The 17,629-nt window shown below is 33.8% G+C and overlaps 1 protein-coding gene and 1 long non-coding RNA gene across 11 annotated transcripts in view; one reads left to right on the plus strand and one right to left on the minus strand.

The window, feature by feature from the left end:
• The window catches only part of LOC138696171 (26S proteasome non-ATPase regulatory subunit 5), a 109,362-nt gene extending 97,358 nt beyond the window's left edge, over positions 1–12,004 (minus strand). Inside the window, exons 1-2 of one of the 10 annotated variants that reach the window (XM_069820773.1) lie at positions 11,883–12,004; positions 6,592–6,771 (exon numbers count right to left, since the gene is read on the minus strand). In XM_069820773.1, coding sequence (XP_069676874.1) covers positions 6,592–6,620 — 29 coding nt within the window. In that variant the 5' untranslated portion in view covers positions 6,621–6,771; positions 11,883–12,004. Of the gene's footprint in view, positions 1–6,591; positions 6,772–11,276; positions 11,408–11,430; positions 11,689–11,882 lie in introns of those variants that run through there. The other 9 variants (XM_069820770.1, XM_069820766.1, XM_069820768.1 and 6 more) reach the window with 9 other exon arrangements.
• A 378-nt stretch (positions 12,005–12,382) lies between these two features.
• LOC138696173 (uncharacterized) lies at positions 12,383–17,212 on the plus strand. The gene is made up of 6 exons (XR_011331263.1): positions 12,383–12,801; positions 13,442–13,630; positions 15,163–15,271; positions 15,365–15,570; positions 15,652–15,730; positions 16,813–17,212. It is a non-coding gene; the product is annotated as an uncharacterized lncRNA (long non-coding RNA).
• Positions 17,213–17,629: the final 417 nt, after the last annotated feature.

Consider the following 17,629-nt stretch of genomic DNA (forward strand, 5'->3'; position numbering starts at 1 on the left):
AAACATTTAACAAGATTGTTCGCAATTTTCCAGTTCGTGGCCATAGCTACATGGCCCTGACAGAGTCTTCGGTAGAATAGAAACAGCCTACCGAAACAAAGAAAGAAGTTCTGTCTCCTACAGAGTACTATGAAATTCTGGGTCAACAAGGTACTGTCAAAATATTGAATAAAGACTGGGAAGTAAAGGATATAAAATCCAATATACGAAAAAATGTCTTGAAGCCTAAGATGTCCTTCAAAATTACAGGCCAAAGAGTGATGACATACAGAAAATCAAACAAGAAAGTACTCGTCAGTGGCTGACACCTACACTGGAGATCCCAATGAAGTTGAAGTATTGAAAAAGAAGACCCGTAGACTGGAAATAAGGAATGCAGCTACTTTGCCTAAGAAGAATATGGTCAGTCAGGAGAAAAAGGACGTCCTCAACCTGATGAAGTATTTTAGAATATTGTACCAGAATCTTCTGAAGATTTCTATAAAGACATTACTGGGGATTCATGTTAAATTTTATTGAATGTTCCTAATATTTTGTGTACAAATTTAATTTTATTGAATGTTCCTAATATTTTGTGCACAAATTTAATTTTATTCAAGTGTGGGTATTTCAGACTGGAAATAATACATTTTAGGTTATTTCGCCAAATTTGGACTTATCTTTTTTCATATTAGTAATTCAATATTATTATCATTGATAAATGAATAGAGTTTTTGTGTTTTCCCTAAAAAACTGTAATATTATTGTATTTTGTTCTTTGTTGAAAATAAAATATAACAATCGCAAGTTAATACAATATAAATACATTTAACATATGATAAAATCATATATAAACAAAAAATAAAATATCAGAAAAATTTAAAAAAAAAAAAAAAAAAAGATACAAAAAAGGCAGGTTTAAATGTTAACAAAATGTGTGTTATGTTCCCATCTCTTAATGTTTAGTGACTTTTGAAAAAACTATAAAGTTTACATTTTTTTTTTCATTTTAAAATCTAAATTTGAAAATATTAATATTATATAATACAATTACTGCTTTATTAAACAATATGATATGAAAAAATTAAAATGTTTGGGGTAAATACTTTTTAATCATTTAAAAAAACGTTTCCTGAAAATTTCACTTTTAAGTATTTAGGGACTTTTGAAAAAACGGTCCTCAATTGCTCTTTTTATAATGTTATTCAATCTTATCATCATCTTTTCCTGTATACTAAGATACTTCTTATACGCTTCTCCTTTATCTTCAATAATTTCTTTTACTCTGTCATCCCAATTCCTTAGTCCTCTTTTCTTAAGCCACTTTTTCTTAGTAGCTAAGCTTTCGAATGCAGTTTGCTTTATTATGTCTCTGATGTTCTTCCATTCCTCTTCAACTTCTGTGCCAATTTCTATTGTTTTGTTTACTTCATCCAGTCTTTTTTCATACAACCATTTAGTACTAGGGTCGTTAAGTAGGTGAACTTCATATGATAAGTGTAGGCTAGAATTAGGTAATTTTTTGTTTTATCTTATACCATCGCAGTGTCATAAGAACTGGACACACTAACAAATATTGGTCAGACTCAATTTCTGGGCCTCGTAAAACTGGTGTCTAGAATCAAGTCTGCCAATTTACTGTTGTATATAACAAATATACAAAGTGAAACATAATGTCATTAATTTTTTCAAGGGATTATTCCTTGAGTTATTTAAAACAAAAAAGTTTAATACAATTTTGCTCCTTTGTGCTTCCTTTCCGAGAAAAAAATTATTTTATATGAAACATTTCATAGCGTATTTTATGTAAGGTATTGAATTAATTCCCAATATGCTCAGTCAGTTTAAGAGAGGAGTATACTATGATAATAAATTATTAAAAGAATTTTAGTTTTGTCCTTTAAATGCGCAGAAATTTGAATCAAAACAATGGAAGCTTTTGTTCCGCAAAGAAATTTTAAACCCTGCTGAGCTGTGACAACACTGTAAAGCTGCCTGAACAGATACAGCTCACGTATGCAAGAAATAGCTGAGATAATGAGACCAATTACTACTTTAAAAATTAAAGTGGGAGGTAACTATTTCTAACTGGCTGAAGAAAATGCTCATACTACGACAAAAGGAGATTTTTAAATCATTAATTACATTTTTATAATGTAAAATAAACTTTTCTTATTGGATTTTATAATGCTGTTTATACAGTCTTTATTGTCAGTGAAAATCATGCTTAATATGCCACATTATCGTACTAGTGTCGTAAAATAATACCATGACAACTAAAGCGTCATGAATTCTATTAAAAAGGCATAACTTATATCATAAAGTTAACATAATGAAATAATTTGCCAGTGCTATAATGTTTAATATACACTGCATGGGAAAAGTCTCTCTGCAGTGAACTCAGAGTCACGTGGGAATGCTTAAGTTGGCAGCACTAAGATAAGGCAAGGAAGCAGTGGTGCGGCCTTGATCTAGAGCAGGTAGTAACTGAATAGCATTCTATGTACGTATAGCTGAGAGTGGATGTTATGCATGTAAGTGGAATTCGTTGCCAATGTAACTGAGTATAAATGAGTGTGCTAGCTGAGGAGAGACTTATGCTAAACACTGTATCAAATTTGTCAAAGTAACCTCTTTTTTCATAGACCGTGATATCAAACTACACATCATTACAAATCTGATGTTATTTCTTTATTAATATTCTTTTATAAAGCTGCTGTACAAATAATAGCATATGAAACTCATTTATAATGTTATACAATTGAATCGGTCGGAGCTAAAAGGAATTAAGTCAAAATATGAAGTTTTGGGTTATGCAACAATTTGAACAACTGATGTCATGCGCATCGAACGGTGGAAGAAGGAACTAAGACTTTTAAATATTCTTTTGTCTTCTATAACATAAAAATATAATATTTGTGTTATTAGTGGAATGTTTTTGCTTCTCCTCAAAAGTTGTCAAAAGTGACAATTCCTTTTAGCTCCGACCGAGTCAATTATTACATTCGTAAAAGATATGAAATTCACTACATTCGTTTCATAATATTTACTCATGTAATACACTATAACATTATACACTTGTTTCACAATATTACTATTTTAATTTTGTTAGTTACTTCAACGTGAAATAAGCATCGTATTTTTATTTTTTTCCTTCAGAGTTTTAAATGTTTTTAAAATTTTGTTTTTATAATGAGAAATATGCATCATTACTAGATATCAGATTTATATGCCAATGCATATTTGGTTTGTTTTTACTTGTGATATGGAATTAACTTTTGCAATATGTTTCATGTTCTTCTGTTTTTATATGTGAATATTATAGTATATATAATTGCATATTTCCGATGTTGCTGCATATTTCATCATTTTTAAATGCATCGAGCATATAATACATGTATTTTTTAATTCTTAATTTTAAAATTAATATTTAAACACATTAGTGACAAGATTAATAAAGTTTTTACTGTGGAGGCACCCATAAGGAGCCTCTCCGAGTGGTACTGATAAAATCACGTAGTGTTACTGAGGAATAACATTCCTATTTATAGTTGAAAGCAGAAGTGTTTTCAAGCCCCATCCAGAGTTAATGCTTATAAAGAAAAATTTACAGACCTCCAATTACTCCCAGAGCCAATACTTAACAGCTGGGGTAAGTGATTTGAAGCTGCTCTCTCTATTCAGATAATTTCAATGCAGTTAAAGAATTCGTTGGTGTGCTAAATCCAACTGAAGCTTTGTCAATTCAACATTCACAAAATATTTTAATAGTGAAATATTTGCAATCATGGCACATTTCAAAGTTATACCTAGCTGAAGTAAAAAAACCTCGAAAAGTATGGTTTGTCTTTATATGGATCTTTATCCTCAAGGAGGTTTAGAGTAAACTTCAAAGTGCTTCTTTAAAGTAGGCAGAAAAATTAAGTGGTAAATTGTGCGCTGTTTTAGGGAGAAATCCTGACATTAAAATTTTATGTTCTATGGATAAATATCTTCAATGTGAAAACGTTGTTCTTCCAGAAGAAATTTTGCCAGCAAGTAAGTGCTTTCCAATTTTGTTCAATAACATCTGTAGACGTGGAAAGGTTCTTCTCAGCATACGAACTTGTGTTACGTGAAAAATTTCATAAACTTACCCCTGAGCATTTGGAGAAAATAATCATTGTTTACTGCAAATCAAATTACAATGACCAGAAGCGAAAAATAGAGACAGTGTCGGTGAAGTCCCTGGGTAGTTGTCAGTAGAGCATTGGTGCATTCAGACAAGGATCCCAGGATCGATACCTGGCCCCGGAACAATTTTTCCCTTGAAATTATTCAAGTCTGCTTCATAGGGAGCTTTATCTGAAAGCTAAATTTGCACCAGAATGATGTCTAAGGAAAAATGTACATTGTAAGTACCAAAATGCATAAATCTAAAATTAAAATTTTTAGTGCATGTTTAGTGCATATTTTCGAAATGAAGATTTTGACAGCATAAATGCATGCATATTTTAGATATATTTAGTGTCTATAAATCCGGTGTCTAATCATTACTGTTCACGATCTCTAGAACATTCAATTGAAATGGGACTGTAGAAATAATTCTTAATCTTTTCCATTTAGTTTGAATGAAGTGTGTCTTATTGCCTATGTTTTCTCAATATATAATTAAAATTAGGTTATAGAGTTTATTTTAAATTGTCCAAGCTTTAACTTGAAACAAGTAGTGTTCATTCTCCATTATCTAACACAGTTTAAACACAAAAATTAATCTGTATATCATCTGTATTTTTTCTTACAAATTTAAATGCAATGTACATGGCAAGATGGCATTGACCTTCAACAACTCACGTGGACAGTTTGTTCAGAGCAACACAATTCCCAGCTGGTTGTAGGGCGCAGCATTGCAAGTTCTCATAATTAATGTAATAATAATGGCTTTATTTAATATGGCACGTCTTTCTGGAAAACTATTCAAAATATAGCAAAATGATATTTGACTTTTTTTGTTGTTTTTTACTCAAGGAATCACCCAGTAGAATTACTGACATTACTTACAGTTCATTCTGCATATTTATCTTAATACTCATCTCATGGTATAATCTGATAAGATTTTATTACCAATGGTAGAAATTAGAAATATTTTGTGTTACAACACAATATAGGGCCATACAACTTTACATACGGGCACAGACAGCAAAATATGACATCAATAAAGCAGTAGTCATGCATATGTCTCATCAGTACTGATGTAACTTGCATTCAAAGTACCATACATAGTAGATCTCCAATCTATGCACCTAACTTGTATTATTCATTACATTAGGCCTACATTTAATGGCAAAGTTAGGTAGGGTTTGATGAGGAGATGCATTTGTGACAAGTGACAGCCCCACTACCAGTGGCAGGTAGCCTCACTGTCAATGACTGTGTTCAGCCAGGACAGCGCTAATTCAGCTATTCATTTTTGCTGAGTTACAGCACCTGTGAATGGCTGAATGATCAGATTCCAAAATGTCCGCTGTGTTTACAAAGAGACACATCATTGTTCCGTCTACTCCGGAATATAAGACACCATTGGTTGTTGCCTACTCTCTCCACTTTCGCTGGCTCGCAGCAGGCTTGCAGCAAAAAAAAAAAAAAAAAAAAAAAAAAATTTGCTATGAAAACTGGCAGCTGCTATTTCAGCACTGTCAGTCAGCAAGGTGTTCAATGCTGTCGCTATTTCAGCACTGTCCCGGCTGAACGCAGCCAATGTCAAGGTTAGATAGAGTTTGATGAAGAAATAGTTGTCATAGAATACCTAAGTTTACCTTTAGTTTAGTTGGTGGTTGCCGAAAAAGGGCAAGTGTTGAATCCATCTCGTAACCAATTCACTAAATTTCTGGTATACATGCACAGTATCATTAGACTTATCTACACCAGTAATCCTCCTCGTCTCTTCCAGATCTGCTAGTCATTGTCATTGTAATGCAATATAGCTGTGTGGTTATGTAGGTATTCGATTCTAGCTGTCTTGTTTGTGCCTGGTATTTAATTTCTGTACTTATTTTACTGTTTGTAGCCAATCACAACTTGACATGTCACTTTAACCCCCTACAACAGTTGTGATGTAATATAAGAGAGCAAACTGAGAATGTTTGATCGTCATTTCTTCAACTTTCTCTGTGGCAGTGCAGCTGGTTATAATCCTACTGGTTCCAGAGATAAATACGTTTACAGGAATGTCTTAAAATGAAATGTGACAGCTAAGAGAGCCAAGGCTTAGGAAACTAAATAAAAAGAACAGAAGAAAAGAGAGAAAGATCTGGAGGCTGGGAAAGGGGTGGAAGAGATGTAGGGGAGGAGAATGGTTAAACAAGCTTCGGAATTTTTCTGATAAGAGCTGTAAATTTACGTTGTGTTCGCGCAAGCACAGCTCAAGTCATTATATGGATTCTGGATTCTATACTTTTACATAAAACCATTTGGAAAATGTGAGGGAAACTAAAGTAAATACAAAATAGCAAATGATTCTAAATACGGTATTTCCTATTACAATATTCGTTTATGTTCAAATTCTAAACAGTAATTTTCAATGCATTGAAAGCTCCAAACAAGCAAGTGAACATTTTCTTTTGCTCTACCTACCTGTTTCTGCAATTGCACTTATGTGACATACTTGCCTCTTTCAGCACAAACTGCTTCACACAGGGAACTGGATGTCTCAAAGCCCTTTTCAGTGCTTCTTCATACTGTTCAAATACAACTCTTGGCTCCAGAATTGACAAAAACAGTATCAACACATCACATGTTAATACAATCTGTTCCCTGTAAAAAGATCATACAGTACTTTTGGTAAGTTTTTCCCCACTGTTGTTCCAAAATTCCAGTTCAGAAAGAAAATAAGCAACAATACCAAGAGCAGCCCAACAGATGAAGCCACCGAAGTATCACTTCACTTATAATTTTTAACAAATACCGTAATTATACAAGTTCATCTTGCAATTATTTTACATCCCATATCCAAATGTCTAGTGAAATGTTTCCATGCACCACTCCAATCTCACTTTTCGTTCTACAAAGGAGAAATAAATTTTGGGGAAAATCACTTTATTCCTTCATATTATGGGCATAAACATAACCGTTTTTAATTGAGCACCAATAGGCGGTTACATCACTCAATATTTACAAAAGAAAAGGAAAGTCAACCAAAGACCTCGAATACTCTAATACAGCGGTTCCCAAACTTTTTCAGCCACGGAGCCCTTTTTGAAGCAAAAGTTTCTCGTGGAGCCCCAAGAAATGTTTACTTTTTAGTTTTATCTGTCTACGTTCTATGAAGCATATTTCACATGATACATAAACGGAAGTATGTATCTAAAGGAAACAATAGTAAAAAAGTACTGGATATAATTTATTTAAATCTACAAAATGATATTAACAAGTAGTTAAGATATTTAAAAAATGTTACAATGTTACATGTACACCCGAAGTTAATGTGAAGAATGTGCTGTTTCTTGCGACAGAGTTTGTCAATGTCCGGTGTCATAGAAGTCAGTTGAAAACGTATATCGTCTTCTGTGTCCAAACAAGTTCGATATTTTGTTTTTGTAGCCATGTACCTCGAAAAGGTCGTTTCACTGAGGTACACAGTATCGAAAGGCAATGAGAGAATAAGAAACGTAAAAAAATTGATATTACAGTTATATGAACACTAATAAATATAATATAATTATTAAAAAAATTAGTAAAAGTCAGACATGTTTCGGAGATGCTTCTCCATCCTCAGTGACTTTACCACGACGGCTGGTTCAGGCGATCGAACCGCGTTGTTGCGAGTCTCCTTTAAGCCAAGCAACAACACGGTTCGATCACCTGAACCAGCCGTCGTGGTAAAGTCACTGACGATGGAGAAGCATCTCCGAAACATGTCTGACTTTTACTAATTTTTTTAATAATTATATTTATTAGTGTTCATATTGTATTGTATTGTATTGTGGGTCCCTATCACCACGGCATGGCGCGTCCTCAGGTTGCGGATAGAGGAGACGGCCTCCAGATATGGAGGGTAGCTGCGAATATATTGAATAAGCAGTCGTGGACAGCCGATAAGGGGTGGTCCTCCAGCTTGGGGGTTGGGCGAAGGGCTAACAACCCATCACCGTAAAAAACAGCTTGTTACGAATCCTTCAAATAAGCCTCGGAATGGGACTGATTCTCTGGCACGACCTCAGCAAAGGAATAAGGTTTTGAGATTTGGTACTTGGAATGTTACAAGTCTATATAGAACAGGAGGAGTAACATTAGTAGCAAAAGAACTAGCTAGATATAGAGTAGACTTCGTGGGAGTACAAGAGGTTAGGTTAGATGGGAATGGCATATCACAAGTAGGCGATTACTTGTTGTATTATGGGGAAGGAAATATCAGTGCCTGAAGTGGGCCGGGTACAAGTATGAAACCTGAAAAATGAGCCAGTAAGGCAAACCATTAATAAAATTGATAAAATGTGAATATAACATACTTTTATATAAGTTTATTTGGTAATTTCATAGAAGATGGGCACTTGGTTGAATATAGTAAGTATTACCAACTTCTTTATTTCAGAGTTAAATGTTAGTGATCTTTTAGTGACTTTTACATGTTAGTTCTAGGTTTTTTGTACTAGGTGTCACCGTGATTTTCTTTTAATTTTATTGGTTATAGTTGTCATTTGTTCTAGAACTTTCGTTAATTTTGAATGGATAATGACGTTATCAGTTGTTCTTGGTTGTTTGGCGTGAGTGGTGTTATGTTGTGTCTGATGGCTAAAGCTATTGAAAGTTACTCATTTTATGATTTTTGTGATTTTCTTTCGATTTGGTTGGTTGTAGTTGTCATTTATTCTAGAATTTTCATTAATTTTGAATGGATAATGACGTTGTCCTGTTGTTCTTGGTTGTTTGACGTGAGTGGTGTTACATTGTAGATTTGTCTGCATTTGTCGAATGCGCATCATCATGCTTACGAAAAGGCACTTTTCAGTGCCAATAATTTATTTTGTGTGCACAAGAGGGAAAGGAAGGAAACCGTGTTCTGAAATTTATCTATTAAATTTTGTGTCGATTTTCGTTTAGTTCTTTCGCTGGTTAAGAAGGATTGTGTTGAATGTTGAGAAGAAAACTGTTTTTCTGTGGTTTAAAGGAATTATTTACTGAATTTTCTGTAGAAGTTAAGGTGTAATAAGTGTTCGAAGAGAATTTCATTTAGTGTAAACACGTGGTTTATTTATGCAAAGTTGACTGTACGACAAAGTGTTGGTTTAGTTCTTTGTTGGCTGCATGGTTTAAGGTTAGATTGTCTTAAAGCCTGTGTCATTTATACTGGAAGTGAAGAGGTTGTCGTTGAAGACGTCGATGAGAATTGAATTTTATTTGATAAGATGATAAATTATTATGTTTTGTTTTGTGTTTTAGTGATTTTTGGGGGTAAAGTGCGGACGAAAACTGCCAGAAAAGTACTACCAACTATGAAGTTCGAATGCCACGAAACGCCAAAAAAAAATCAAAGGCGAAAATATTATATTTTCATTTTTTGGAGGGCTTGTTCTTCTTTAAAAATATGAATATATATTTCATTTTTCATCTTTGATTTTGCGATGTTTGGTGACATTTGGACGTCATAGTTGGCAGAACGTTTTTGGTAGTTTTCGTCAGCCATGTTGGATTTTGCCCGTCTTCTATGAAATTACCGTTTTTTTTCTATCCCATGATCATTAAGAATGGTGAATATTATTCATGCATGTTTCCTGTATTTCTTAAAATAATGTTATGTGGCATGTTAGTTTTTATTTGTCGTTATTTACCTAAAAATGATGCGCCAAAAAATAATAATTTCGTACTCACTCCACATCCTATAATTATTATATTCACATTTGTTTTTCAGTGATTTATTAAAGAATGTACCAGTACCTTCAACTCAAATGTGATGGACCGGTTAATTATTATAAATTAATTGCATAAGGGCTTGGGGGCTGTCCCCAACAGGGGTTTTAGGGGGCAAAGCCCCTTAAAGCAAGAAAGAACACATCATAAAATATGTCGTACCTTCAACCCAAAGGTGATGGACCGGTTTATTAGGCTACTATAAATTAATTGCATGAGGGTTTGGGGACCAAGTCCCCAACAGGGGTTTTTAGGGGAGAAAGAACACATTATAAAATGTAACTCGTACCTTCAACCCAAAGGTGATGGATCGGTTAATTACTATAAATTAATTGCACGAAGGTTTGGGGGCCAAGTCCCCAAGAGGGGTTTTAGGGGGCGGAGCCCCCTAAAGCAAGAAAGAAAACACAATAAAATATAACTCGTACCATCAACCCAAAGGTGATGGACCGGTGTATTAGGCTACTATAAATTAATTGCATGAGGGTTTGGGGACTAAGTCCCCAACAAGAAAGAACACATAAAATGTAAGCAACAAGTTATACTAAATATGTTAAACATAAAAACGACCTATGTAACGAGTACCGGGTACTAGGAAATTACCAAAAAAACATACGGAATAGAAATTACATACGTATAATAAACAATAAGCAAACCATCTTCGATTAATCATTTCAAAACAACGTGAATATAGCGTGCATTGTGTAGGAAAATAATTTCTTATATGTTGCTCCCAACGTGCATCATTGTTAACTTATGAAAACGAAATTTAATATGGCATATAAACATTATTTGAAGAAAGATAGGAGATATTAAGTAATATTCATCGTTCTTAATGACCTTCGGATGGAAAATAACAATGAAATATGTATAAAATAGAAATTACATACAGGTGAGCATATAAAAAACAGTAAGTAGAATCATTTATTTGATTAATAAGCTTAAATTACTCCAGGTTTAGTGTAAGAGTGGTCTATGTAACGAGTACTGGGTACTAGGAAAATACCCCAGGGGATTTCAGAAGTGAAAATCGTTGAATTTATAAGGGATTTTTTGTGCTTATGGAGTTTATTGTACATAGTATACCTAGGCAAGTCATAACAAAAGCCTAAACTAACCAAACCTAACCTGTCTCAGATTCGTACATGCAAGTGTATCAGCGCAGTGCGAAGGGAACTACCTCTGCACTAGTTTAACCTAATCTTTCAATTATGTTACCTGCTAAGAGGTTATTGTATAGTTTTTGTAATTAAAGTTTTTATACAGTCCCTATGTTATATTCTATTTTTAAGCTAATATTTCTAAACAATCCTCTTCAAATTCCTGTATTTACTCATATTAGTTGCATACAGTCACCTCCTTTGGAGTCACTTTGAGCACTGGCGAAAATGGAACAAAAGAAAAATTAGAACCTGTTACCATAATTATATGACATCTTATACAGCTTTTTTGTTAAAGGCAAGTTTTCTTCAGAAGATGAAGTTGAAGTGCAGATATCACGCATTCTGAATGTTATGACGTATAATAATGTCAAAAGATTTTTAAAATACAGCACTGTCATCTTACGTTCGTGAGGAGTTCAAACAGTCAAATATCTGATCTAATTTCAAGCTGCAAAGAATAGACTTCTGTTGAGAATAACTTAAAGCGCCGAAAGCTATCTTCAACTCTGATAAAAGATGCATTCTATCAAAGGCATCGTCCGAGAGACGTGAAACATTACTTTCAAACCATTGAAAATCATTCGTCATCATTTTCAAGTTTAAAACCACTTCGCACAGTCTAAACACTACAACCTAGAGCCTACAGCGAGAAGTTCGTGAACTATGATCAGTGTTGCCAACGCCAATTTCCGAAAAATCACTGCACTGTTACAAAAAAACGGCTCAACTGCAGTATTTGTCCCGAGCCCCTACAGCCCAGGCTGCGCAGAAGTTTAAGCCCGGTTCAGACGGTGCGTGTTTCTGTGATGGATTCCAAGGTGGCTGCGCGGATGGGTCGCCTTCGTGGTCACTCACCGTTAATAATGCGCTCTGGTGGCTCCGTGGATGGCTAGCTTGCTGGATTTCGAGGATAGGTTCCTTGCTATTTTTCCTGCGTGCTTCTGTGCTGGTTCAGTGTCACCAAAATAGTTGTTCTCCAACTAAATCTTTTTTTTTTATGTATTTCTTAGTTTCTAAGGATAGAATAATCAAATATAGAACTTTAGTTCTTTTAAACTTCTTGTTTAATTGCTTTGTTGCAACATTTACTATTGTTAATGTAGAATTTTAAGCCTGGTTCAGACGGTGCGTGTTTCTGTGATGGATTCCAAGGTGGCTAGAAGGCTGGGTGCCGTGGTGGCTGCGGTGATGGTTTTCGTTCACACGGAGCGAGCTGCCTTGCATGCTGGATCCAAAGAGTTTGAAGTATTACAAACTCTTTGGCTGGATCCCAGTTTGGAAGTTGGAGATGCTGGCGCGGTACGATTTGTAAACAATAAATATGGAAGCTGTACGAAGAAGACGTTTAGCAGCCTTCGCTGTTTTGCTATTGTCGGCACAGCATATCTTGAGGTACTAAGATGCAACTTCAACATTTTTCCCCCATTACGTGATCACCAGCTGAAATCTAGTGTTTTTGCAGCGCCCAGGTTCACTTCACTACTGGCAACACTTACTTCAACACCCACATGTTCTAGATATCATGATAGTTAGTCATTTTGTAGTTCTTATGTTGGTACACTTGGAATTATTATTCAGGCCTACCCGCTACTCCATTTAAAATTCACTAGATTTATTCAAACGTAATATTGTGCGTGTATTTTATATCGCGATTATAATATATTCCGGGAATTGCGAGTTGTACGTGAAGTTACTATTTCCACCACATCACATAATACAACTATGTGGTGCAATTATTGCTATTATCAGAACTACCGGTATTGTATGTTTCTAGGTAAGTAGAAATTTTGGAGCATTACATTGCAATATTACAATAAATTAACATATTAAAATGTTGTGTTGTATTAAGATTCACCGTTATTTAGTATGTATTAAGATATTATATTACTTAGGCATACTTATATTCTAGAATAGTGAAATTTATAATTAGGCCTACAGATGATTCTGCCGAGGTAAGAGCATTATTTTAATTTTAAAACATTATCCATATAAAAATAAATTATATGATATAACAATTACATTTTTATCATAATATAAGGTATTATCCAGAGAAGCTACATCAAAGAAGGCATGTTTCACTGGCTTATGAGAGATGTATATAGCGATAAACACGTGGTTTATTAGTTTGCTGTTATAAAAACTTCCAACTATCCATTAGAATATACAGGTATCAAATGACTTCTATGTTGAAAATATTTATAGCTCCAAACTAAAACCATGTGTTAAAATCTCACAGAAGTCAGTGGAACAAAGGAAAACAGTGTCTCCAATGGTGCAGTTATTTTGGAGAATTACGTTATATAATTTTACATAACCTTACAAATATTCAGTCTAATGAAAGTGAATAAAATCAAGATTGAAGTTAGGTTAAATGTAGTTCATATTTTAAAATGCAATAATCACTTTATTTTAAGGTTATAACATGTCCAGAAGGAAAGAGTCTGAAGAACTTATAGGCCTACATCAAGAAAGAAAATACTTTCGTTACAGAGCAGCTTACAATAAGCAGTGGTGAATATGTACAGACAATTGAAGGCTGAAGCAGAATATGAAGATATCTGTCAAACCAAAGCGGTTCTAATGGCAAGAATTGCAAATCTCTTGTAAGTAGGCCTACCTGTTTTTATAGATAATATTTGACTCGATCAGTACAGATCTTATTCCATAAGGATGCATCCATGATAGTGTGTTAAAAATATTTACATATAATTTAACATACGAAGACTTTTCTGTAACCTAATCTAATACAACTTCATGATAAACTAATGCATGTGGTTGAGTTTACATGCAACTGAATTTTGAAAAATTTTAAGCTTACTTAGAAATACAAGTCCCAAATAAAGTAAAGTCCCATCACTGATAACCTTTCGTATGTATAAAAATATTCTTGTTAGAAATTAAGTAAAAAAAAAATAGGTATTCAATAACGCAGAAGAATATTTTTATAATTGTCCCAAGTACTTCAATGTATTACCATAATCTTTAAGGCTATAGGAATAATTAAAAAGGAGCATATTATATGTTTACTTGTTCCAGATATTGTTACACCACAGGCATGTATGTATATGAAGCATTAAATTGGACTCTCACTTTGAGAGGGGAACAGAGATTAAGGGTGTTAGAGTGTAAGGTTCTTAGGAAAATATTTGGAACTAAGAGGGATGAAGTTACAGGAAAATGGAGAAAGTTACACAACGCATAACTGCAAGCATTATAGTCTTCACCTAACATTATTAAATCCAGACGTTTGATGTGGGCAGGGTATGTAGCACGAATGAGTGAGTCCATAAATGCATATAGAGTTAGTTTGAAGACCTTTGGAGAGGCCGAGACGTAGATGGGAGGATAATATTTTGAGGGAGGTGGAATATGATGCTAGGGACTGGATTAACATTGATCAGGATAGGGACGAATGGTGGGCTTGTGTGAGGACAGCAAAAACCTCTGGGTTCCTTAAAAGCCATTTGTAAGTAAATACTGTAAATAAAATATATAATCTCCATACTTTTATCACAGCATTCATAGAATGCAGTAGAAATAATTATTACCAAATCTGAAAAGAGGCATATGCTGTCTACACCAGGGGAAAACAAGAAATATCCACAATCTATAACTGGCATCAGATAATTTTTCCAAGGAAGTCATTGCAAGATTTGTATATGATAGACCGAATCGAGATGAAGAAAATTATGGCAGTAACATTTTTTTTTTTTTTTTAATTTTTAATAAGTTAAAAGACTGTAGACTTTACTCTTATAATTACTTCTTATTTACCACTACCAGTACTATTTTCATTCCTGTTCAGGAAAAAGAGTAACAGCCATGCTGGTACTGGGCCATGTAACAGGAAACTATGATTACATACTTCATTTGAAGGATCACGTTCGTCATTAAGGACAGTTTTGAAGGAAATGTAGTTTAAATTGAAAAAAGAGGGCAATCTCACATTAGTAAGAGAAAGTAAAAATATTAATTTTAAGGGAATATGTGAGAAATATGAAAAGTGAGGGTCCAAAGTCTGTTGTTTTTCTGGATGAAACGTGGATTTTTATGAATGGCAGGCTTTATTACAATATTTTAAGATAGTAAAGGGAATAAATGTTGTAACATTATTAATTCCATGTATATTTCATAGACTGCAACACATTCATGGAGCAATCCAGTATCGTTGGTGGTAAGGTTCAAGGAGTTATGCATCGACCTGCTGTGGAAGGAAGACTGGTCATTGTACAAGCTGGAACCTGGTAATATAACTACAATACTATTAAACTATGTATAGTGTAGTAACTTTTATTATGTGTTCTATCTAGAATCTAAATATCTTGTCTCTTTTATAGATGCAGATTTAACTTTTTGCATCCAATTTGAAGACTGGCCAAGATTACTATGGTGCCATGAATACAATCCAGAAGTGGGTGGAAAGGTAGCTTATTGTTGGGTTGAGAAATTTAGGTCCTTCGATTATTGTTATGGATAATGCTTTCTACCACAATAAAATTGCAGAATACAAACCCACAACGAAAGGAGACGAGATCAGTTAATGGTAAATATAATTTCTGTAGAATCTGAGTAATGAACTGTGATGTTAAATTGCATTATTTATGTTTAAATGTGAATTTTGTAGACATGACTGAGACTGGGGTTACCATTGCCAGACAATGCAAACAGGAATAAACGATACTTGGAAAGGTGATTCTCTAAATGTAAGTAATTCATAAGTAATTTCCCCCCCCCCCCCCCCAATGGTGGTTAATTGTTTGTCATTCAGCCATATGAAGCGAGTTGTGTAGACCAATTTATCAACACAATCATTGCCCAAGGTGTGTCATAGGAGGCTGGTTTTCGATACACCAACCTCTCCACCATCCAGGCCATGAGGGTTACCATTTTGCACGACATACAGCAGGACAGGTGCATCAGAGGCCACCGCTAATTTAAGAAAAGTGAAAATATCTCTGATGATCAGACACCTCATATCAAAACCCACTATTTTTTTAACAAAATATGATATGTCTACAGATAGATTGCTGTACATTCAAATACAAGGATGCTAGACGATCTCATCATTGATAAATTCAAGTTGTGTTTTTTCTGTTGCTTAGGACTTAACGATAGAGTTTCCCTTCCAAGGATTAGCTATCGTGATGTTCCAAGAAGCCAGTGAGGCTTATTTCGTTGGTCTCTCAGATACACCAACCTCTCCGACATCCATGCCATGAGGGTTAACATTTTGCACAATGACTTCCAGCTAGACAGGCATATCAGAGGCCACCATTAATTCAGAGGAAAGTGAAAGTGTCTGATAATATGATGTCTTATATCAGTACCACTATTTTTTTCACGAAATATGATATAGTTAGATTTGTGTACCTTCAAAAGCAAAGGATTCTGTGAGGGTGGTATTTTGCTACAAAACTTGCCAGATCCTTGAGCTAGATTGCACTGAAAGTTTGGCTTATTTTCAACATTTCTGTTTCAAAGCCTGATGTCATATTTTAGATACCGGTACAATGTTATTTATGCAGTATTAATTTTCATTCTGTGTACAACATAATATATTTTTTATTTTAGTTTTAATTCCCCCCCCCCCTTTTCTACTAATATTTACATGATTAATTGTCCAGTCCAGTATTGTCACCATAATGTCCACTATAATTCTACTAAAAATTAATTCAGTTATTGTTAAATGGGGCTATGTGTAATTACTTTCTTATATTAAACATGCACAGATCCCCTTTCAACATTGACAATTTCTGTGTTAAATCAAATTCTGTCTTTCTTTTAGTCTCAAAGGATCCCATGATGCCACCAAACATTATCAAGAGGTTGGTTAAGGAAGAGGACGTCTGGAAATTTGGTAATATAATTACTAATTTAAGAATTATGGCTGATGCAAATGCTGGAGCAAACATAATATGTCTATCCAAAACCATAGTTATTTTCTTTTTATATCACTTTGTATTTTTCAGAAAAATAAAGTAAGTGTGCTGTTACACAGAAAATAATACAGTTGATTGTTCATTGCGTATTTTTGTTGTTGCCTAACTGTGCTTTATGTTAAATTTGTATAATGAAGATATAAAATAAAGTTATTTGCAATCTGTCCTTTGTCGAAGTATTCCCTTAGTCCTGAGGCAAAAGTCGGGATATTAGAATTGTGTAATGCTGATTCAATACATCAACTTGTCAGCATTCCATAATGTTATACAACAATATTATATATATATATATATATATATATATATATATATATATAATTACATCACCCTTCTCCATTAATCCTGAAATAATAAAAATACTTAAGTTGTCCTTTCATTTGGTTGAAACAAATCCTTATTATACAAAATCAAAGTTTAATTTTTTTTTTGTATAGAGATTGGTCGTGAAAAGTAAGTATGATTTTTAAATTTTCATTACTTGGTTAGTTAAAAATAAAATTTCACTTTTCTCATTGTACTTTTTAATTATATTTATACATGCGTATCTATATCTATTAAAGAGGAATATGTGCAGCAAAAGAAATGGAAAATAATAGTGATGAATGTAATGTAGTTTTTAAGAATATCTTTTTTTTTTTAAGACATGACCATTTAAATTGTTCT

This window comes from Periplaneta americana, chromosome 3, assembly GCF_040183065.1.
Source record: "Periplaneta americana isolate PAMFEO1 chromosome 3, P.americana_PAMFEO1_priV1, whole genome shotgun sequence".
NCBI lineage: Eukaryota > Metazoa > Arthropoda > Insecta > Blattodea > Blattidae > Periplaneta > Periplaneta americana.